The following is a 23,721-nucleotide window of genomic DNA, read 5'->3' as shown; positions in this document are numbered from 1 at the left end:
AGGTGATGAACAGAGGCAATATGTTGCATTAGACTAACTAGTATAAAGGCAACAAGTAGAGGAGTTTGGGGTCACAGAAGCCCAGTTTCAGGTCTGCAATGAACACAGATAACCATAAATGTAATGAAAGCTAAACACAGGAACAGTTAATCAGAATGAGTTATTTAGTTCATATTTAAATTAAATACAAGGAAAATATATAAGAATATTATTATTATAGGTAAAGAGATTCTCTTAGCTCAGGTGGTGATGATAAGTGTTGGTGATTTTTTTGGAACTCAAGAACCAGGATTTTTGTCCCAACGCAATATTAGAGGATGAACCATGAGCAGGTCTCTTTACTGTAGTAATGTACTGTTATGGTGTATGGTGAAGAAAAGTACTAGCATAGCATTGTAAGTTTTATTATAGTATGATATTTGAAGTTTTGGGAATTTGTTTCTTTACAATTTTATGTAGACCAATAATATGAAATACTAAGCCATGAAAGAAATGGCCACAACTTCACTTATGCATATATTGTTATTTGTGTGTAGTTCTTCATTAATCTGCTGTGAGTTACATTGGCACAAAGTATAATCTGATTGACTGGTAGCAATGTAACAACGTGTCTTTAAATGGTTATTTGAAGAGTTACATGTGGTGATTGTTTTACTTGAAATGTTATGCTGTGGTTTTGGAGAGCGATTTGAAGAAGGTAGTTGCCCTGTGAGTTGGTCAGTTGGAAAGACTAACAGGTCTTTCTGAGTTGGTACAACCTGTATTAATCTACCGAAATGACTGATTACTTGTTTTAGATGGAGGAGGCATGCTCTTATCATTTCAAAATTAGGCAATTTCTGGTCTGTATCAATTTTCTGACTCTAACAGATATAGACAGCCACTTGCTGCCATTTATGGCAATTATTTGTGAAGCAATCAAATTTGTATGTATATTTTTCAATGCAGCTAGCCAACATATTAATAAAATCAAGGTGGCTCCGTCTTTTTTTGGTACTTAAAAGCAGTGCTCTAGAGCCACCTGGACCCTGCATTCAAGTTCTTGAAATCAGTGCAAGTTTAATTATTTTTTAGACTTGTTTGGCAGGCTGAAATTAATACAAACAGTAAGTGCTGTGCCTATTTCAGTGTTTCTAATAATATGTTGTTGGTCAGTGACAGAGCTGTGCTCTCTACCTGCGTTCCTAGAGCACAAAGTACCATACCAGGTGACAGTAATGAACTACAGAAGGTGGTAGGTTGCCCCTAAAAAAGAATATCTGCTTCATGTGCTGCACTATAGTGTACTTGTCAGCTTTTACTTTTTTTCAGGTTCTTGTTTTCCTTTGCTTCAGCTTCATTTACATGTGAAACCTTGACACAGGGAGAAATCTTATGTTTTCACCTTAATTTGGTGCAATCTGGCATTCTTTATTAAGATAATTGATATTATCTTGAGGCCTTGAGCCTCGTCTTGAGGTTGTTCAGCTTTAGGTTGTACGAGGGCTGCATGAACAATGTATGGAAGACTAGACATAGCACAGCCCAGAGGTAAGCAGTTCATGACTTAATGAAGGACTGTCCTTTAATAGATTTGTAGATTCAGGGCGCTGATCAGTGGGTGTTGGAATGGGAAACAAAGGCGTTCTCAGAATGCTCATACTTTTTGTATATCCTTTTGTTTTCCTGAAGGCAGCTTCGTTTCTTATGAGCTTCTAAATGAGATTCAAAGTTTCAGTAGTCCAGTGGAGAATCACAGAATCACAGAATCACAGAATCGTTTAGGTTGGAAGGGACCTCTGGAGATCATCTCGTCCAACCTCCCTGCTCAAGCAGGGTCACCTAGAGCATATTGCCCAGGATCACGTCCAGACGGCTTTTGAATATCTCCAGCGAAGGAGACTCCACCACCTCTCTGGGCAACCTGTTCCAATGCTCTGTCACCCTCACAGTGAAGAAGTTTTTTCTCAGATTCAGATGGAACTTCCTGTGGTTCAGTTTGTACCCGTTGCCTCTTGTCCTGTTGCTGGGCACCACGGAGAAGACACTGGCCTCATCCTCTTGACACTCCCCCTTCAGATACTTGTACACGTTGATGAGATCCCCTCTCAATCTTCTCTTCTCCAGGCTGAACAGGCCCAGCTCTTGCAGTCTTTCTTCATAGGAGAGATGCTCCAGCCCTCTAATCATCTTGGTAGCCCTCCGCTGGACTCTCTCCAGGAGTGCCATGTCTCTCTTGTACTGGGGAGCCCAGAACTGGACACAGTACTCCAGGTGAGGCCTCACCAGGGCTGAATAGAGGGGCAGGATCACCTCCCTCGACCTGCTGGCAACACTCTGCCTAATGCACCCTAGGATCCCATTGGCCTTCTTGGCCACAAGGGCACACTGCTGGCTCATGTTTAACTTGTTGTCCACCAGCACTCCCAGGTCCTTCTCGGCAGGGCTACTTTCCAACAGGTCAGTCCCCAGCCTGTACTGGTGCATGGGATTATTCCTGCCTAGGTGCAGGACCTTGCACTTGCCTTTGTTGAACTTCATGAGGTTCCTCTCCGCCCACCTCTCCAGCCTGTCCAGGTCCCTCTGAATGGCAGCACAGTCTTCTGGTGTGTTAGCCACTCCCCCCAGTTTAGTATCATCAGCAAACTTGCTGAGGGTGCACTCTGTCCCTTCCTCCAGGTCATTGAGGAATATATTGAACAAGACTGGACCCAGGACTGACCCCTGGGGGACACCACTAGCCACAGGCCTCCAACTTGACTCTGCGCCATTCACCACAACCCTCTGAGCTCGGCCATCCAGCCAGTTCTCAAGCCACCTCACTGTCCACTCGTCTAGCCCACACTTCCTGAGCTTACCTAGGAGGATGTGATGGGAGACAGTGTCAAAAGCCTTGCTGAAGTCCAGAAAGACAACATCCACTGCTCTGCCCTCATCTACCCAGCCAGTCATTCCGTCATAGAAGGCTATCAGATTGGTCAAGCATGATTTCCCTTTGGTGAAGCCATGCTGACTACTCCTGATCACCTTCTTGTCCTCCAGATGCTTAGTGATGACCTTCAAGAGGAGCTGTTCCATCACCTTTCCCGGGATGGAGGTGAGGCTGACAGGCCTGTAGTTTCCTGGCTCCTCCTTCTTGCCCTTTTTGAAGACTGGCGTGACATTGGCTTTCTTCCAGTCCTCAGGCACCTCTCCTGATCTCCAGGACCTTTCAAAGATGATGGAGAGTGGCCTAGCGATAACATCTGCCAGCTCCCTCAGCACTCGTGGATGCATCCCATCGGGGCCCATGGATTTGTGGATGTCAAGTTTGGACAAAAGATCTCTAACCTGATCCTCCTCCACCAAGGGAGAGTCTTCCTTTCTCCAGCCTTCCTCTCTTTTCTCCAAGGTCTGGAATTCCTCAGTTATACTGGCCTTAGCAGTGAAGACAGAAGCAAAGAAGGCATTCAATAACTCTGCCTTCTCTGTATCCTTTGTCACCAGGGCACCCGCCCCATTCAGCAGCGGGCCCACGTTTTCCCTAGGCTTCCTTTTGCTATTGATGTATTTGAAGAACCCCTTCTTGTTGTCCTTGACATCCCTTGCCAGATTTAATTCCAACTGGGCCTTAGCCTTCCTTGTCGCATCCCTGCACACTCTGACAACATCCCTGTATTCCTCCCAAGTGGCCTGTCCCCTTTTCCACATTCTGTACACTTCCTTCTTCTGCTGGAGTTTTGCCAGCAGTTCCTTGCTCATCCATGCAGGTCTCCTGCCCGCTTTGCTGGACTTCTTCCTCAGAGGGATGCACTGATCCTGAGCCTGGAGGAAGTGACGCTTGAATATTAACCAGCTCTCTTGGACCCCTCTTCCTTCTAGGGCCCTACCCCAGGAGATTCCCCTAAGTAGGTCCCTGAAGAGGCCAAAGTCAGCTCTCCTGAAGTCCAGGGTTGCAACCCTACTCATTGCCCTGCTCCCTCCTCGCAGGATCCTGAACTCCACCATCTCATGGTCACTGCAGCCAAGGCTGCCCCCAACCTTCACATCTCCAACTAGACCTTCTTTGTTTGTTAGTACAAGGTCTAGCATTGCACCTCTCCTCGTTGGCGTCTCCACCACCTGGGTCAAGAAATTATCATCAATGCTTTGCAGGAACCTCTTTGACTGTTTGTGCCTAGCTGTGCTGTCTTCCCAACAGATGTCAGGGTGGTTGAAGTCTCCCATGAGAACCAGGGCCTGTGATCGTGAGGCTTCTTCCAGCTGTCTGTAGAAGGCCTCATCGATGACTTCCTCCTGATCAGGTGGCCTGTAGTAGACCCCCACAACAGTGTCACCCATGTTAGCCTGCCCTTTAATCCTTACCCATAGGCTCTCAACTTGCTCTCAACTTGCTCTTCATCCACCCCGAGGCAGAGCTCCATACATTCTAGTTGCTCCCTCACATAAAGGGCAACTCCACCACCTCGCCTTCCTGGCCTGTCTTTCCTAAAAAGCACATAGCCATCCCCTTCCCCCATCTTGCCTAGTTTAAAGCCCTCCGTACCAGGCTGGCCAATCTGTTGGCAGAGAAGCTACTAACACATTAATCTCAGATCTGAGTTGGTATCAGGGAGAGACAGAATAGGGGTGGAAGGAATTTTCTTTGTTCAGGCTTCATTTTCAGAGTTTGCAAATTGTCAATATGATGGTCATTGATGGTTCTGTATGCCTGTAGAAGGGAAAAGTAAACATCTTGTCTAGACTGGTATAGGAGGATTTGAAGAAACTGTGTAGCAAGGAAAAAAAACCCTCATGATTAAATGTAAATAGGAATGTTGTCTTTCATTTATGTCTGGTATAAAAATAATCTTGGCAAAGCTATTTCTGGAAAATTTCTCATATAGACCAGGAGGCTTTTAACAAAAAGTCTTGCCTTTAAATAGAAGCTCTGCATGCAGCTCTTTTCAGATTGTTGGCATTTTACTCTTGCTATGTTTTTCCTTTAGGCCAAAATTGCCCATCTTCTTATGTATGCTTCCTGCATTGTATGCCAAAACATATCTGAGCATTTATGCACATACCAGACTGATTTTGCAATAAAATTAATATAGCCATAGTGGCTAGTGTTAGCAAAACCAGGTAATTAACATTAAATGACGTTAAGTAAATGTCTTTCTTAACAGTGAGCTCTCTGTGTGTATTCCTATGTATTTTTAGTTATAGTTGAAAATCTTGAGTTCCCATACTTTACTATACCAATGCATGCAGTTATTTAAACTTATGCAACTGAAATGGGGAGGCGAATAGTAAATCTCTGCCAGATGGAGTTGTTCTTAGTAACTCCAAGGTTTAAGACATCCCTGTTGCTTTTCTGAGGCTGCGAGCTGACTAGTAAGTTATAGGTAGTATTCTAGTCTCATCGTTGCATATTTCAGTGCACGTTCCACTCTGCAGTCTTCTTATATGTAGACCATAGCTTTCAAAATAGTATAGCAGGGAGGTGATCAGCTAGGAGAAAGATCTTGTGTCACCTCAATTATATGTGGAGACTTTGAAGGGATGATAGCAGGGATAAAGAGGAACTGCCTAGCGCCTGAAAAGTGTGGCCTCTTGAGTGGATGATCCCCACAAAATGCTTGGGGGAAAAAAAAGCAAGATAAAGAGTGGCAAAAATCCTTTTGGCCAGCCTGGTACGGAGGGCTTTAAACTAGGCAAGATGGGGGAAGGGGAGTGGTATAGTGGCAGGGGAGTCAGTAAAACACCGCTCAAGTCAGGATGCCTCCAGCGGGTGCATACAGCCAGGGGAGACAGCATGCAACATGGCTATGGAGGCTCCTCTTGCACCTCTCCTGGGAAGCCTGCATGCTTGACTGGCTCTCTCAAATGCCTGTATACCAATGCACGCAGCATGGGGAATAAGCAGGAAGAGTTAGAGATCTGTGTGCGGTCGCAGGGCCATGATCTCATTGCAGTGACAGAGACATGGTGGGATAGTTCACATGACTGGGATGCTGTCATGGATGGCTATGTGCTTTTTAGGAAAGACAGGCCAGGAAGGCGAGGTGGTGGAGTTGCTCTTTATGTGAGGGAGCAACTAGAATGTATGGAGCTCTGCCTCGGGGTGGATGAAGAGCAAGTTGAGAGCCTATGGGTAAGGATTAAAGGGCAGGGTAACATGGGTGACACTGTTGTGGGGGTCTACTACAGGCCACCTGATCAGGAGGAAGTCATCGATGAGGCCTTCTACCGACAGCTGGAAGTAGCCTCACGATCACAGGCCCTGGTTCTCATGGGAGACTTCAACCACCCTGACATCTGTTGGGAAGACAGCACAGCTAGGCACAAACAGTCAAAGAGGTTCCTGCAAAGCATTGATGATAATTTCTTGACCCAGGTGGTGGAGACGGCAACGAGGAGAGGTGCAATGCTAGACCTTGTACTAACGAACAAAGAAGGTCTAGTTGGAGATGTGAAGGTTGGGGGCAGCCTTGGCTGCAGTGACCACGAGATGGTGGAGTTCAGGATCCTGCGAGGAGGGAGCAGGGCAAGGAGTAGGATTGCAACGCTGGACTTCGGGAGAGCTCACTTTGGCCTCTTGAGGGACCTACTTAGGGGAATCTTGTGGGGTAGGGCCCTAGAAGGAAGAGGGGTCCAAGAGAGCTGGTTCATATTCAAGCGTCACTTCCTCCAGGCTCAAGATCAGTGCATCCCTCTGAGGAAGAAGTCGAGCAAAGCGGGCAGGAGACCTGCATGGACGAGCAAGGAACTCCTGGCCAAACTCCAGCAGAAGAAGGAAGTGTACAGAATGTGGAAAAGGGGACAGGCCACTTGGGAGGAATACAGGGACGTTGTCAGAGCGTGCAGGGATGCGACAAGGAAGGCTAAGGCCCAGTTGGAATTAAATCTGGCAAGAGATGTCAAGGACAACAAGAAGGGGTTCTTCAAATACATCAATAGCAAAAGGAAGACTAGGGAAAACATGGGCCCGCTGCTGAATGGGGCGGGTGCCCTAGTCACGAAGGATACAGAGAAGGCAGAGTTATTGAATGCCTTCTTTGCTTCCGTCTTCACTGCTAAGGCCAGTCCTGAGGAATTCCAGACCTTGGGGACAAGAGAGGAAGGCTGGAGAAAGGAAGACTCTCCCTTGGTCGAGGAGGATCAGGTTAAAGATCTTTTGTCCAAACTCGACATCCACAAATCCATGGGCCCCGATGGGATGCACCCACGAGTGCTGAGGGAGCTGGCGGATGTTATCGCTAGGCCACTCTCCATCATCTTTGAAAGGTCCTGGAGATCAGGAGAGGTGCCTGAGGACTGGAAGAAAGCCAGTGTCACCCCAGTCTTCAAAAAGGGCAAGAAGGAGGAGCCAGGAAACTACAGGCCTGTCAGCCTCACCTCCATCCCTGGAAAGGTGATGGAACAGCTCCTCCTGAAGGTCCTCACTAAGCATCTGGAGGACAAGAAGGTGATCAGGAGTAGTCAGCATGGATTCACCAAAGGGAAATCATGCTTGACCAATCTGAGAGCCTTCTATGACGGAATGACTGGCTGGGTAGATGAGGGCAGAGCAGTGGATGTTGTCTACCTGGACTTCAGCAAGGCTTTTGATGCTGTCTCCCATCACATCCTCCTAGGTAAGCTCAGGAAGTGTGGGCTAGATGAGTGGACAGTGAGGTGGGTTGAGAACTGGCTGGATGGCCGAGCTCAGAGGGTTGTGGTGAATGGCGCAGAGTCAAGTTGGAGGCCTGTGGCTAGTGGTGTCCCCCAGGGGTCAGTCCTGGGACCAGTCTTGTTCAATATATTCATCAATGACCTGGAGGAAGGGCCAGAGTGCACCCTCAGCAAGTTTGCTGATGATACTAAACTGGGGGGAGAGGCTAACACACCAGAAGGCTGTGCTGCCATTCAGAGGGACCTGGACAGGCTGGAGAGCTGGGTGGAGAGGAACCTCATGAAGTTCAACAAAGGCAAGTGCAAGGTCCTGCACCTAGGCGGGAATAATCCCATGCACCAGTACAGGCTGGGGACTGACCTGTTGGAAAGCAGCTCTGCCGAGAAGGACCTGGGAGTGCTGGTGGACAACAAGTTAAACATGAGCCAGCAGTGTGCCCTTGTGGCCAAGAAGGCCAATGGTCTCCTGGGGTGCATTAGGCAGAGTGTTGCCAGCAGGTCGAGGGAGGTGATCCTGCCCCTCTATTCAGCCCTGGTGAGGCCTCACCTGGAGTACTGTGTCCAGTTCTGGGCTCCCCAGTACAAGAGAGACATGGCACTCCTGGAGAGAGTCCAGCAGAGGGCTACCAAGATGATTAGAGGGCTGGAGCACCTCTCCTATGAAGAAAGACTGCAAGAGCTGGGCCTGTTCAGCCTGGAGAAGAGAAGATTGAGAGGGGATCTTATCAACGTGTACAAGTATCTGAAGGGGGAGTGTCAAGAGGATGAGGCCAGCCTCTTCTCCGTGGTGCCCAGCAACAGGACAAGAGGCAACGGGCAGGAACTGGAACACAGGAAGTTCCATCTGGACCTGAGAAAAATCTTCTTCACTGTGAGGGTGACAGAGCATTGGAACAGGTTGCCCAGAGAGGTGGTGGAGTCTCCTTCGCTGGAGATATTCAAAAGCCATCTGGATGTGATCCTGGGCAATATGCTCTAGGTGACCCTGCTTGAGCAGGGAGGTTGGACTAGATGATCTCCAGAGGTCCCTTCCAACCTAAACGATTCTGTGATTCTGTGAAAAGGCTGGAGAAGATTGGAAAATAGGAGACAGGATGGCGTATGGGAGAAATGGTAAGACAAGATGGAGTAAGTAACTGAAATACAGTGAATGAAGCAAAAGATATGAAATTCTGGAGAAAAATGTGAGCAGAGGAAAGTCAGTGTAATTTTATGTCTAGCATTTTCTTTCTTCTGGTATTTCATGGAATTGAAAGAAAATCAGGTATATTCTTCTTAGTATTGGGATTCCCTCCTTTCTTAAAACACCTGAAAAAACAGCTGAATTGCAGGGTTTTGCAGGGCTTTCTAAAATATTGTCATAGAGATTAGCTGTTTGCAACCGTTGCTCGCACAGCAGCAGAACTAAGACCACCTATGTATGTAAACCCCTCTAACTAAAGCTGACATATAGGTGATTTATATGATCAGGATTATTAGTACATAAATTACAGTAACCTTTTCTCCCTTTTCTGGCAGTAGAGTGAAACTATCTGTGTAAAATCTGCAACAAAGGAGTAAATTTTCAAGTGACAGATTTTCCTCCCGTGGTCTGTTGCACAGCAGGCATTCACTACAAACGTAGAATTTTTTATTCCAATGAACACTGGCAAACTGTTTTTTCTTGTGTGTGTATTGTTTGCAGTTCTTGGTCTTTGTAATCTACAAATTGCTATGTGGGTTTTATTCCTTATTTAAAATGCAGAATACTGTCTGTTTCTGTAGAGTTTCAGTAATTGTCATTATGGTTTTCTTAAAAGATTGAATAGTAACTCAATCTATCTGTTTTTGTCAATACCAAAGGTTTTATGTTTGTCTGCAAATATATTAGATGGTGGCTGGTTATCCTCTAGATGGCATAAGTAGAAGACAGACCTCTGATTTTATTTTAAAATGAGATTTATTTGATAAAGGTAAAAGCTGTGTGATACTGGTGGCCAAACTTTTGTCTTATTATTTTTGAAGGACTTTTATCTTGCTTCTAAAACTATCCTTTAATTATTAAAATCTTTTGCCTGTTTTTAACTTATTATGAACTCCCTTTTGAACTGGAATCTTGGTATATAAAATATATATAAAAATATATATATGATATAAATGGTATTTATATATGGTATATAAAAAATCATTTGTATACTTTCAGGGCTTTTGGGCCACGGCTAGTGTTGAGGATGACGTTAGGAGCAGAAATTACTAGCCAGCTCAAAGCATCTTCCTGTATCGCGTCACACCAAAACCTTTTGAGATGGGACCTGTCACCAGAGCAAATAAGAACAAGAACAGAAGAACTGATCAGGAAGACAAAGCATGTATATGACAGTGTTGGGATGCTTAATACTGAAGAAGTAACACATGAGAATACTGTACAGGCTTTGGCAGATATAGAAATGGAATATGCAGGTTAGTGTACATTTTATGTGATTCTTTACTTAGCATGTTTTGTCCACCCGTGAAAGCACATTGAGGAACGATTGTTGTCGCTTACGATTCTGATCCATGCAGAGGTCTCATAAAGGTCCCTCAGTCGTTGTCATTTTTCTGGGCATCTCAACAGTGTGTAACTTGATCATGCATGAAGTTCTGTTGCTTTATTGTAGAGGCAAAAGCAAGGATTAGCAAAACTGTTTTGTTGGTCTTTTTGACGTATCCAGAGAACTGTACTGGACACCTGTTTTCTTTTTGCATGTGAAGCTCTGCAGAGTTGCATTTTCTTTTCCAACTGTGTACAGCCACTAGGGGACAATGTACAGCTGCATAGACTAGTGTCTGTGATACGTAGAATACCTTCAACTCTGGTAAGTAGTACGTTTTTTCAGGCACTCTAGAATCTGACTGAGAGAAGCAAGTTGACCAATGGGAAGTTTGATAAACTCTCATTAGAGAAAAGATCATGGATGAGTGTGGAGGAATTTTTGTATGCTCTTTTTTAAAAGCATTCTTTACCTGCTCACTATTATATTATGGCTTGCAAGTACTTGAAGAAACCGGGGAAAAGTGCTGGTAAGGCAATCATGTCTAGATTCTCCTGAATGAATTGTTAGGAAATGCCAGCATATGAATGGAGTTTAATGGCTAAACACAGGTCATTCAGCTAATTTTTGTCAGTCAGGTGAAATAGAAACATAGAAATATGATTGTGGTGGCTTTATTTAGAAAAGAAACCTATCATACGGTATGGCTCCCAAAAAAGTAGTGACTCTAACAAAATGTCAGGTTCTCTTAAACCTTTCAGAAATCCACCCTGGCAACAGAAGTGCTGAAAGCAGGCACCTTGGCTTCAAGCGCTGAGTCTTCACCTTGCAAAAAAGAACAGCCTGCAGCACATATGACTGTGCCATAAAATTAATCTGCAGCATTCACATTGCTTAGAATTAGAGTTCGGGCACATCTAATGATTTGACTGGAGTTGTCGTTGGCAGGAAGACTAAATGGTGTTCGTCCAAGCAACTTCCTCTCAGATTCAGTTTTAGTTGTACCAATGTATTTGGTGCAATTATTTGCAAGACTTTTCACCAAGGGAAAAAACTTTCTGCTTTAAATTAAAAAGAAAATCTCTTTGATTCAGAAAATAGTGGCCATCAGCTTCTCAGTTTAACCACCAAGATTACATCTTTCCAGTGTGCTTTCTTCTCTAGGTGTCATTGCAATAGTAGGTCATATCTAATCTTTTAATGCTAATCTTCAAAGCTATGTGTGAAATTAGCATCACTTAACTGTGAAACACCCCATGGTATATGATAAGGACATATTACCACAACAGTAGACTTCCATTAGGACCTCAAATTTAAGTCCTTCGTGTCCCTTTCAAATGCACATGAAAGCCAGAGTGCTACCCCATCAACTGGAATTCATTATCAGAAAAGACACAGATGACAACAGACCTTACATTTCACTAGAAAGCTGCCAAAACGTACTTTTTCATTTTGAACCATCTTGGCCTGATGACAAGATGAAAAAAAGAGGTTTCCTGTGGACTTCAAGAAGCTCCATATGCCCGTGCTTGCATTCCATAGATTTCTAAAGGGAATATCTGAGAATATCTCACTGTGTGATTAAAAAAAAAAAAAAAAAAAAGAGAAGTTACCTAAAATTACAATGCTTTACAACTTCATCCTAGGATTATTGTTGCTCTAAATTTTTTTTTTTTGGGGGGGGGGGTGGGGGGAAGGTTATAGGTGGTTTTAGTTCAGCTAATCATGGCAATTCCTTTTTATTTTAGCACCTCTGTTCAGTGTCATAAAGATGCAACATCCCTCTGCTAAATAAGATTCACCTAATCTCAAAAGTACATTTAAAAACAATAGTCTTACTCAGCTTCTGACCTCTAGAAGTTCAAAATACATAGACAGCATCTTTTGCAGTTGCCTTATTGTTTCCCATTAAATAAATAAGAGAAGAGGGGGGCTTTTGGCACTGTTCTGTCATGCCAATGTAAAAATAATTTCAGGTCAGACGGGCATGTTTGAAAGATTCAGAGGTCTTCACTTTAAATACTGAAAGGGAAGCATCTGTGCCAGCTATGAAACAGTATCAGTCACCTCTGCCTACAAATGGTTCATGTTTCAAAAATCATAGATCACGCTTATATACTTTTAAGTTCACTTCCTAGAAGAAGCGCAAAGATGAGACAATTAGACTTTAGTAATGGATGGTTTCTGTAAAATATTAGTTTGTTAGAATAGTATGCAGTTTATCCATTTACCCATTCATTTTTACTTTAGCTGTAATCACCTCATTAGCTTCAGGCCTCATCTGAAGCTTCGGGTTGCTTTGGCTACTTATTTCTTATGGCTTCTATTAATATTGGAAAGAGGGGAAATTATTAGAACAGTTCATTTGTACGTACAAGTTCCTTATCCTTAAAGTGTCATTACTTTTTATTTAAACAGTGGAAAGAAGTATGTTGGATTTTCCACAGCATGTCTCACCTGACAAAGAGGTGCGCTTAGCAAGCACAGAAGCTGATAAAAAGCTTTCTGATTTTGATGTGGAGATGAGCATGAGAGAAGATGTATTTCAGAAGATTGTTTATTTGCAGGTAAATCACAATGACATCACTGTGCATAACTTGTGGAAATGTAGTTAAAATTCTAGTGGTGAAAAAATTTTATCTAAAGAAGTTAGTATGTCCTGTACTTTTGCAAACACCCATCAGTGTGTTTGCATCACCTGTTCCTGTACCAATCAGATCTTTCCAATGGGACACAGCTATCCAAGCTGGGACTGCAGTTCCTCCGCAACTTAAGCTGCTCTAGCCTGGTGCTTCTGCTGTTTGCCTCCCATCTCTAGGCGTGTGTTTCCTTCTCTCTCTATTGCCGTAGCTTTGACATTTGTCTAATCTTCCATTGAGCTGGTTCAGGAAGCTAGACCAGCAGAAGGAAACACCGTAGGAAAATCAACGTGAATTGTTTTCTCCTGGCTAAGCTTCCTGAACTGGTTTACCCAGAGCATCACCAAGCGGGGAAGGAAAGAAAAGGGCAATATACAATCTCTATTTAGATTGGCTTATGCTGGTTTTGAGTTTGAATCCAAGGTTATGCTTTATCTCTGAAGCTGTTAAGAATTTAAATTATTTTAAGTTATAAAAGTTATTGCTACTAACATAAAAATGGGAGTGACCGCCGCAGTTTTCTGTTCTGATCTGCTGTTTATAAGACAGCCACACGGTATGCTCATTCTTATGTGTTGCCTAAGCCCCCAAATTATACTAAAACTAAACTGAAAGATATATTTACTGTTTAAACAAGTTTCTATCCCTTTGCGTTTTGTTGCGTAGTTTCCCTTCTAACTGAGCACCTGTATGGATCTTTTATTCTTCACTTGTACTTTTTTTTTTCCCCCCCCTCAAACAGGAAGAACGTTTGCTTGGAGGGTTTTGTTTTTGTTTTGTTTTGTTTTTTTCCCAAATGCATCTAATAATATTTAATTATCATTATTCAGAAGAGTAATTTAAAAATAATGCCAGGAAGCTGTTTAATGTGAACGCTGAAATACCTGCATTCGCCCATGTTCCAAATGTGAATCTTCCCTTCCATCTCGCCTACTTTTAAACTTCTTGTGGTGCTATTAATACATTGGAGCAATATTTCTTAGTCATTGTGCTTTTTGCAGTGTTGACTAGGAACCAGAGTTACATTTGCAATATCTTATTAAAGTACCTTCTAACACCATTGTCTTCTATTGCTATGTTTTCTGAGGTCGTTTTCAAGCGTTCTTCCTCTAACTGAATATCGTTGTTTACATGTATGCGTAGGTATTTCATAGTTCCGTTTTGAGGACCTTTTGATGTGCGTTGGCAGATAGTGCCTTATGTTGAGGCTTTTTTTTTCCCCTAATCCGTTGCTATTAATTAAATTGTGATATGCATTTCTTATTTGCTGTGATTTTCCTACCCCGCTGCTGTATAATGTACACAGATACATTTAGGGCTAATCTGTAGTATCTGTATATCTATTTTTTAACTTACAGAAATTTCTAATAGTACTTAGTGAAAACTAATCACTATTATTCAGCAGTATTACTTTCTGTTAATCTCTTTTTATATTTTTCATTTGATGCTCTCCTACTTCATTTTCCTTTGCAGCAATATCCGTCTTTTGTAGCAGTTACTTGTTGCTTAAATCTTCATTTAGTTATTTTAGATATCTTTTTTTTTGGCTTAACTGCAGCATACAGGCATGCTGTATGTCGTAGCTTTCCAGAGATATGACTTGCACTAAGATCTGAGCATTTATCAACTTCATAAGAGCTAAGAAAGTGGCAACGCTTTTTGCTGTAGGAAGGCAGATGTGAAATTGCCAACAGTGCAAGACTGATCGAGTCTTGCTATTTCCAGATCACAGAACAAAATTCTTGCTTAATTCATTTTCTCCTGTTAGAAACTCTTAGCTGAAATGTCAGGTGCCAGGAGTAGATGAAAAAAGCTCCTCCACAAACAGAAATGTTCTGTTGAAATCGTGTTATCATTTTAAGCGAACCAGTAAAATATTTTGATTGAATCAGGTTTTCATAGCCCTGTCAAAGATATAATAGTTGAGATACGTGAGTTCAGTTTCACAATCTTACGGGGGGCAGATTAAAATACAGTGAAGAGAATGAGGCCCCTCATGCTCTGAGGTTATTTAGAATAGAGATAATCCACTACGTGATGACTAAATCTCCTAGCTCTCGGTGACATCTTGAATATTTTTGCTCCCTTTATCCAGGACTAAACCTATAAAAGTTATTAAGTGTTTATGATTCTTCCAGAATTCTGCTTTAGTTAAGAACAGCTCGTGGCAGAAAACGTGTGACATATTGTATTTCGTTTGAAAATGTGAAAATAATGTGGTCTTTTCATTTTCCCAACACATTAAGGGAAAAATGCTGCTTAGGTTTGTTACTGAGTATGTTCTGGATCTCATTCTTAGGGAAACTTTTACTTTGGAGTCTGAAATTTTGAATAAAGGTGAATTTTGTAGTGAAACTATCATTTTAAATTTTCTTACTCCTAACATATGCACATATTGGCTAGCAGAGGCATGTTTAAGAATGTCGCCAATCTTCTCCACCCGCGCGCCCTCAGGAAACTCAGCCTGATGTAAACAGCTGCTGCGGTGTTTCTTCCTGATATTCAAAAATAGGTTTCTTTTCTTATTCTGCCTCAAGATTTCTTCATGGAATGGGGTAGCGTAGTGCAAAAACAAATATAAATGGTACTTAAAATCATCAGCCATGACCACTTAAAAATTCTGTGAAGTTCCAAAATGTCGTGGCTGGTGGTATACTCACAATTAGCACTTCCGTTGCAGTTGTGGTTCAGCAGAGAAACAGGGAATGGCGCAGAGCATCCTGAACAGACACAAGATGACTGCAGAGCACATGTAGTTCCTCTGCCTGTGAGAGTTTATACAGTTGCTTATCTTGAAAGTCCTGACTAGTCCTCTTGAATGTGACTGTCCTTGACTTAGCGTGTCTGCGATGGAGATAAGCTTCCCAAAGGCTACTGGTAAGCATAGAAGCTGCTTGATATTGCTGCCGTGTAAAGCGTATGCAGAGATGCATCATAAGCAAGAGGAGGATGAAGAACACTGAATTAGTTTTCTTATCCTTTCTTCCAGAAGAATCTTTCTTTTTCTTAGCTCTAGAAGGAGCTAATGTTCACTGGCTGTAAAGGGCTTACAGTTAGTATTTGTGAATTCCCTTCTTCTGCTTAAAGTCTCTGCTCTCTGCTGGCTTCAGGCCCAAGAGATTTTCAGGAGCCTGACAGTTTCATTTTCAAATGCATCTGATGAGGGTGGAAGGATCCGTCACAAGACTCCCTGAGACTTTTCACAATCCTCTGTCCTTATCTGTTACTTCAATAAAAGAAATCTCTCTTAAGAGATCAGATTACTCAAATTTTTCTGAGCCTTGCAGCACAGTTAGTACAATGAAGATGTTAATGCAATGACAATATCTAGATTTTTCACCTCTATTGTGGTGAATTTAAGCTTTTCCTATCATACTAATCTTAGCCTGGAAAAAAATAAACCGTTGCAATTGTGAGCTGTCTAGTGGAAAAACAATACATCACAATTCTAACTATTTCAGATATCAAATATTGTTTTACTCAATATCATAGCATTACTTGAGACTCCTAGACGTAGTGCTTGGTACCATATCGAACTTTATGAAGCTGCAGAATACCAGGGAGTGTTCTTTGCCAGAAGCAGAACAGGAAGTCTGGGGGCCACAGGGAATAGAATAATAGCATTCCTATTATTTCTTTGTGTTGGGAAGCATTCTGTATGGCTAATCTTATGAATTTATCACAAATGAGGGTTGAAAATGTGAGGTTTGACTCAGGGAGAAGACAGGTTCCTTCCAAAAGGAAAGATCTGTCTTTTTAAATTGTTTTATGAGAACAAAATAGCAGAGGCCCAGTGCTGTAAAAAAATTCTAGGCATGGTGAAAGGTGCACCATGTAATCACACTACTCGCACATCACTGACTTCAGCTGTGTGGTGACCTACACCAGGTAGATCCTCCAACTTTATTAAAAAATAATCTTTTAAAAATTACCTGTAAACAGATGATATTAAAAAGAAAAAGTATTCTTCCTCATTTGACTATGGTATTATCAGTATGCTAAGTTAAATCTGCCTAATGCTTTAGAAAAGTTGGTTTATCACAAAGTGAAGTGATTTTTTTGTCACTACTTTTTTAACTGGACTTAAAAATTCTTATGTATAGACTGCTGGTATATGCAGAAGTGTATTGTGCGCAATTGTACTAATGCTTAGCAGTCCTGACCTTCTGCTCTTCCTCCATGCATGCTGAGTAGGAGTAAAGGCTTGTGACTGTCTTCTTTGAAGAGCAAAAAGAAAGCTAAACTCGTTCTAAATTCTTCCATGATTCTAAAAACCCACCTCCACTAATTTTATATCCTATACACAGTGGGAATTTCCCAAAGAATATCTTCAGAGTAATAGGAGATCTTGCCACTGAAGAACAGCGCTGAAGAACAGGACAATACCAGTGGTTATGATCACAGAAAAACTGTTTGAAATAAGGAGAGTATGATTTTCCCCAGTCTCTACCAAATTGAATTAGCACCTGAACAGTTTTCTTTTGCCTGTTCCAGTTGACCACTTGAGGTTTTGAGAGAGCAGACTGCTCCCTGTGTGATTATTTAGTCACTTCTATGTTGAGCTTTGCTTTTCAGTGATTGTAGTCCCACGGAGCTTCTCCTGTGTTTCTTGTCAGTAGATACTTTTGGCTCCCAGCCTACAGAGTGTCAGTGTATCAGCTTTCATCATAAAAGGAGGTGGTAAGCAAGCCACTGTAGTAATAACTGTATATTAAATACCTACCTAACTATTTTTCTTTTTCGGAAAAAAAATTAGGGTAAATTTTTCCATCAGTTGTCGTCATCATCATACTTCTGTTCTTACTCAGGCTGAGTCTGCTTTGGCTGGACTTTATACCAGACTTCATTATAAATAGCGGAAAAGCTATGTGATCACGTCCGTTCTGTTGTCAGAACCTTTGTTACACTTCACTAATAGATTTTAGCCCTCCAGTGAGGACGCTGGTGGAAGTAGACATCGTTCCTGTGTTGTCATTGTGTGAATACTTTCCAAATCAGAGTTGGGAAAATACCTGTTTCAGAGTTTTTATTATTATTAATTTTCTCCTGGTGTGCAACTGGGTTCTTGTCCCTTATCCTTTCTGGGTGAGGGAGAGGTAGTTTGCACTGACAGGTCATTTGTTGAAAGTGGTACACCGTTGTGTAACTCTTTCATAAAATTTGCATGTTTCGACATCCTTACTTTTCAGAGATGCCAGTCAAGAATTAATTGTAGGCAGGTAAGCTGATGAGGGGATTGTTAAAACAAGTCAGAGCTGATTCCAACAGCTTCCTACCTTTAAGGTCAACTTTAATAAAATGTCTTTTTTATCAAGTATTATAACTTATGCCTTTTTAAATGTTCACTTTATGATGGTAGAAGATGAGATTAAAATGTTTAGAGCACTATTTTCAATTTAGGACAAAAATGATAATTTTCTGAATCAAATTGTTATGGTCTAGTCAGTTTGAATGGGTATTTCTCTATAAGTTAGGCCCTCACAGGGTTGTCTGAGTGGTCTGTCCCAGCCAGTATCTTGTCTCTTCATGTCAGTTGCTTTAGAAAATGATTGTTCAAGAATCTTCATAATGGCACAACTGGCCTTAGAAATACTGATTATTTGTTGAAACTGATTTGTTCTGAAAGAAGAAGATTTATATGCTTGAATTTTATCCCATCTGATACTTTTGGTGAGCCTGAAACAGTATTACCTTATAGCACTTAATTCTGCAAGTTAATGGTGTTGTAAGAAAGCTGTGGAAAGAGCTCAAGTGCACGATACTACAAACATAAAGGACTTGTCATTATGATAGCATGTAAATGTGCCACTTTGGCAAAGTATATAGAGAGCGTGCTTCTGCTCTCATTTCTGACTGATCCCTCATAAAGTAAAATTGCTTTAGAACTTTTTTGCATTAGTGAAAGAATAATATTGTATAGGGTAACTATTTTTTAAAAACACTAAAATCCAGGATGCTGCACTGTTTCTATGGTGCTGTTCTAAAGAACAGGTCTGTTCAGACCCTTCTTGCGCTAGGTATGTTTCTCACACTGTGTTGGGAAAGAGATTCTCATTAACTTCTAATGTCATTTCAGCAAACCTGCGATCTCGAAAATGTAAAACCTGAAACAAAGCGATATCTAGATAAATCAGTTCAAGTAGGAAAAAGGAATGGACTCCATCTTCCTAAAGAAGTGCAGAACGTAAGTATGGGTTCTTAGTTTGTAAAACAAAGAGAAAAAATTGTTGAAGGGATGAAGTTATGGTTATGTAGCTGAACCATTGAGCATATATTTGAACTTAGTGCTTTTGGAGCGTGCTTAATTACTGCTCTAATGTTAACTGTCTGTTCTTAGTCCCAGATCCATCCTTTAAACTTCAGTCATTTAAAGGTTTTTAAATTAGTTCAATTCCCACAGTACTCAGTGGATAGAGAAAGTATCACCTCTCTTAGGTTTCTATTTATCTGGAAGACTATCTGGAAGAAGTTTGCTGTATCCTCTGATCAGAGAAGAAGCCTAAATTACTAGATTCCTTGGATTCCTAACCAAGAGGCCTCTTATTAACCAAGAGTCTCTTGGATTCTTAACCAAGAAGCCTCCCAAAAATGTTAATTGTGAGTCCAAGCTTCAAAGTGTATATGTCACAATTGTTAAAAGATGCAGCTGTTTTAATTTCAAATATTAGCCAGTGTTGTAAAATAAGTCCAAGATTTTCAAAGATGCTACTGATTTTGAATGACAAACTTGAGGTAGCTTGAAGGGAACTCGGGCAGCACTGAGAATCTTAGCCCCATGAAGGAAGGATTTGCTCAAGCATATAAAAGTGCTTGTCAGTCCTGCAAATCGTGGAGTGAAGTTTTCAGCATTTGAGATGCTGAAAAAACTCTCCTTAAATTCTGACCTCTTATGGAATAGTCCAGATTTATGACTCTTGAGATTTGCCTTTGCTGAAAATAATCATTCCTCATGCACATCCTTCAGCTAGTGGGATCATTGTCTTGTACGTATTTACATTCTGTAAAGGAACTTATGCTTCCAGAAGAACTTTTAAGTACTCTCTAAGGAGATAGTAGTTGAATTACGTTTAAGTAAAATCTTGACTAATGATAGTCTATGCCAAATTTGTATTTGTGTATTGTTGTTATTGGTAAATACTGCTTATGTGAACTTGATAGTAAGGGGCCGAGACATGCTGTAACGTATATGAGAAAATGTTTCAGATAAGTGAATGTCAGGATTTAGAAAAGGTTTTGGAATGCTCTTCTATCTATGGCTGTATTCTCTTCTTTAAGTCTTACCTTCACAATCCCGAAAGAGTGTTTTTTCAACTGGTTGCATGCTTTTTATTCTCTTGATTCCCTTTTGATTGTAGTGAATACTTTTGTATTTTAAATTAGTCTTTTCAAATATAAGACAAAAAGCTAAATGAAGGCATGTAATGCTATTCAGAGAAGTTCTTTATATGGTCAGTCCCCTCTGAGTTGAGTTTTTTGAAATTTTTTGAAATGTTATTGGAATGATAGCCCCAACCAGGATTGATTGGCAGCAATAATACCCAGGACCAGAAGAAAATAAAAAGCTAAAAATCAGCCTGAGAGTACCTTGCTGGAAAAAATGAAATGCTATTCATGTGTAGGTTAGTAATAGGCAAGCATTCAAGTTTGTTTTTCCACTAAGTTTCAGTTTATATTTGATTTAGGAAATAAAGACAATGAAGAAAAAATTGAGCGAGCTGTGTATAGACTTTAACAAAAACCTGAATGAGGAAAACACGTTTCTTGTATTTTCTAAGTCAGAACTTGGTAAGTAGCATGCTTGCTTTTTTCATTTCTTCAGCTCTCCAGTTTTATTTGAGTAATCTCTTTTGGCCCGCTGAGTGATGGTTGGATGAAATGAAATCCTGGCTGCATTCCAGTCATCTCTCTTTCCTTGTTAATCCTTCCCCAAAGTTTGTTTAGAATTACCCTTTGTAGGTTTAAGTTCTTCATAGACTACTGCTTCCTGGACTGTGTGCCTTGCATAAATTTCGTGTATCTGGCCTACTTTTTTTTAAATAACTTTACTTTTCTCTGCCTTTTTTTGTGTGTGTACTCTGCCATCAGGCAACCCAGTGCATATTTTGTTCATTACAATCATCTGAAAAACTTTTCTATCCTACAAGATAGTTAAGCTACTTCAATCATTTAAATGCTAGTTTAAAGATTTCATGTGATGGAAGGTTTGGGGATTCGTTATCTGGAGGGCATTGTATAAAATGTACTTTAACAACACTAGAGAAGATATTTCAAAAGTCACATTCAATTTTAACCTAGCCTTACATTTATTTCTCTTTTGCTCACAAATGTTGCCAATTTTCATTTTGCTTGGTTCTGATTTGAAAAAGTATTAGCAAATAGTTGTAAAAAGAACAACTAGTCTCTGTGGTGACTCCTGATGTCAAAATGGGTTGTAGCAAAACAAATGCGATAATCTCACAAATAAGAGGAGGGTAGCTAATTCTGGTGAACATTGTCTATTAAATTGCGTTCCACAGAAGGCCTGCCTGATGACTTTATTAAGAGTTTAGAGAAGACTGCGGAAGACAAGTATAAAATTACTTTAAAGTATCCCCACTATTTTCCTGTCATGAAGAAGTGCTGCGTTTCAGAAACCAGAAGAAAATTGGAATCTGCCTTTAACACAAGATGCAAAGAGGTACATTATATATTAACTGTTCTAACACAGGGACATGAGTACTGTAGGACAGAGTTGAAAAATGGAGCTAGACATTCAAGAGTTAGGTTTGAGTTCTATATATTGTCTAGCAATACTAAATCAAAACCTGTCAGTGCAGTCTTTAACATTTCCTCATTCCATTTTATTCTTGTAGATGAAAGACTTTAGCAGCTGATGATCTGCATGTGTGTGTGTGTCATAGTGTGGTGTTAATAGAAGTTGGATTTTGTTCTGTTGCCAGATTTCCCTGCAGTCTGTTCTGCAGCTACTTGTTGGCACTTTCCTCCCAGAGAAGGCTTCCAGAATGTAGCTTCTGAAGTGGGAATCTTCAGAATGAAAGGGTTGTTTGAGCACACGTTTTAATTAGGAAATGCAGGTGATTAAAATGAAATAAATGCTTTTTTTTTTTTTTTTTTTTTAACAAAAGACTCACTTATCTGAAAAATAGCTGGAAACATGTCTTATAAAGAGGAGAAATCATTTCACAAATAATTTGTTTGAAACTGATGAGAGCAGACACCTAGATAGGTACAAAAGTAATGGAAAGGCTCGAAAGGAGAGAAGTGTCATTCAGGCAATTGTACCAACCATTTGTTAGAGAACAACGGCAGAGTTGAGCTTTTGTACTTGAAGTGCTGGGAAATGTGAAGAGTACAAGATAAGATAAAATGGCGTGAAGAACTGAACACTAAGCTAGCACGTTTAAAGGGATAGGCTGTAAAAGCTGTGGGACCATCTTCAAACCTCGTGTTCTATACATACCTTGTAAAAAGGTTTTTCCCAGAGAAATTGCGTTCTTCCAGAAATGGATACTAACACAGCTATATTTTCAAATTCTCCAGGATCCTTCCTCTGCATTTAGGCCAGGGCCTGAGTTTTTTGTTTGAGACGAATGTTACCCCTTACTCTGACTGCTGTTGTCAGTGAGCAAAATAAGGAAACCTACAAACAAGCTTTGCAGGTGCCTGTTGGCCTAGTAGTCTGTCTTTGCAGTCTGTCTTCAGCAGTAACTAGCAGTTAAGCCTTCTTTAAGCTGTGACCCTGTTATATTTTGGGTGTTTAAATGATTGATACAGGAAATCAGCTCTTTGCAACACTCAGAGATTTGTTACCTGAAAAGGAAACTGTGTATCTTTTGATTTAATTGAAACAGATTTATTATAATAGGGAGAATAATAACCCAAACTGATTAGAAAATGAGGTTTTTAGTTGTCTATAATCAAGTGCTGTGACCAGAAAATTACAAGAATCAAGCTAAACTAATATTTTTGTGTATGTAAGTCTTAAATGTATTTCATTTTAAATATTTGCTGTTCTTTATGATTACAAATGTTATTCAGATAATTGTTTTCATAACATGCACTAGCTGGTTTAAGTTCACAAAATTGCCTTTTTTCTGTTTTAGGAGAACACAAAAATTCTTCAGCAGTTGCTTCCACTAAGAGCAAAAGTAGCAGAGCTTCTTGGATATAATACTCATGCCAACTTTGTCCTGGAAATGAACACTGCAAAGAGCACAGATAACGTAACAGCCTTCTTAGGTTTGTTTTTATTTATAAATAATACTTTTATATTTAGAGTGGCAACGTGACTCCTCAGCCAAGATTAATTTAAATACATAATTGGGTCACCATGTGCATCATGTTCAGATAGAAAAGGAGCTCTCTGTTGCCTCTCTTCTGGCATATTGAAAACAACTGCTTTGGGACAGCCAGTACAGATAAACTGCTATGTCTTTTTCTGCCCCAAATGGAATTATCCTAATTTGGAACCAGAATAACGTGTGCAGTGTAAGCATGTTTTACCAGTTCAAGAGGCTGTGTCACGGTTGCGGCCTTTCGTTCCCTTAAGTTAGCTGCAGGTTTTTTGTCTGTAGCCTTAGCATCTCTGTCTGTACACTGACAGAACTGCAGTAAGTATAGTGAAAGATACAAGTATGCTTGGAGAGAAAAGATAATTCTTATGTCATAAAAGGTTTTAGAGAAGCAGCTTATAAATCATTAAGGCACAGAGTGTCCTTTTTAGTAATCTACTTTCTGTATTTGACTTTCTATGTAAGTGCTTTCTGTCTTGGTTACAACAGAACGAAACTTTTGCTAGAGGTACAAAGTAGTTCTGATCGATGAAGCTCAATGATTTTTCCACAACAGCTGCCTCTGATGGGTGCTTTTGCAGGGAGGAGAATTTTTTACAGAGTACTTGCATCCTTTTTTTAAAAGTGAAACGATTGTGTGTGATCTTTTGATGCATGACATACGATTGT

The 23,721-nt window shown here is 40.8% G+C and overlaps 1 protein-coding gene across 3 annotated transcripts in view; it reads left to right on the top strand.

Annotated features, from left to right (window-relative positions):
- The window catches only part of LOC138064024 (neurolysin, mitochondrial-like), a 46,057-nt gene that overhangs the window by 8,306 nt on the left and 14,030 nt on the right, over window positions 1-23,721 (top strand). For all 3 annotated transcript variants that reach the window (XM_068924555.1, XM_068924554.1, XM_068924553.1), the window contains exons 2-7: window positions 9,794-10,050; window positions 12,540-12,688; window positions 18,837-18,944; window positions 20,443-20,545; window positions 21,277-21,437; window positions 22,864-22,999. In XM_068924555.1, the coding sequence (XP_068780656.1) occupies window positions 9,794-10,050; window positions 12,540-12,688; window positions 18,837-18,944; window positions 20,443-20,545; window positions 21,277-21,437; window positions 22,864-22,999 (914 nt within the window). The remainder of the gene's footprint in view (window positions 1-9,793; window positions 10,051-12,539; window positions 12,689-18,836; window positions 18,945-20,442; window positions 20,546-21,276; window positions 21,438-22,863; window positions 23,000-23,721) is intronic.

Source organism: Struthio camelus, chromosome W (genome assembly GCF_040807025.1).
Source record: "Struthio camelus isolate bStrCam1 chromosome W, bStrCam1.hap1, whole genome shotgun sequence".
NCBI classification, from domain to species: domain Eukaryota; kingdom Metazoa; phylum Chordata; class Aves; order Struthioniformes; family Struthionidae; genus Struthio; species Struthio camelus.
The sequence above is the reverse complement of the archived record's forward strand: the minus strand, read 5'-3'. Positions and strand labels throughout refer to the sequence as shown.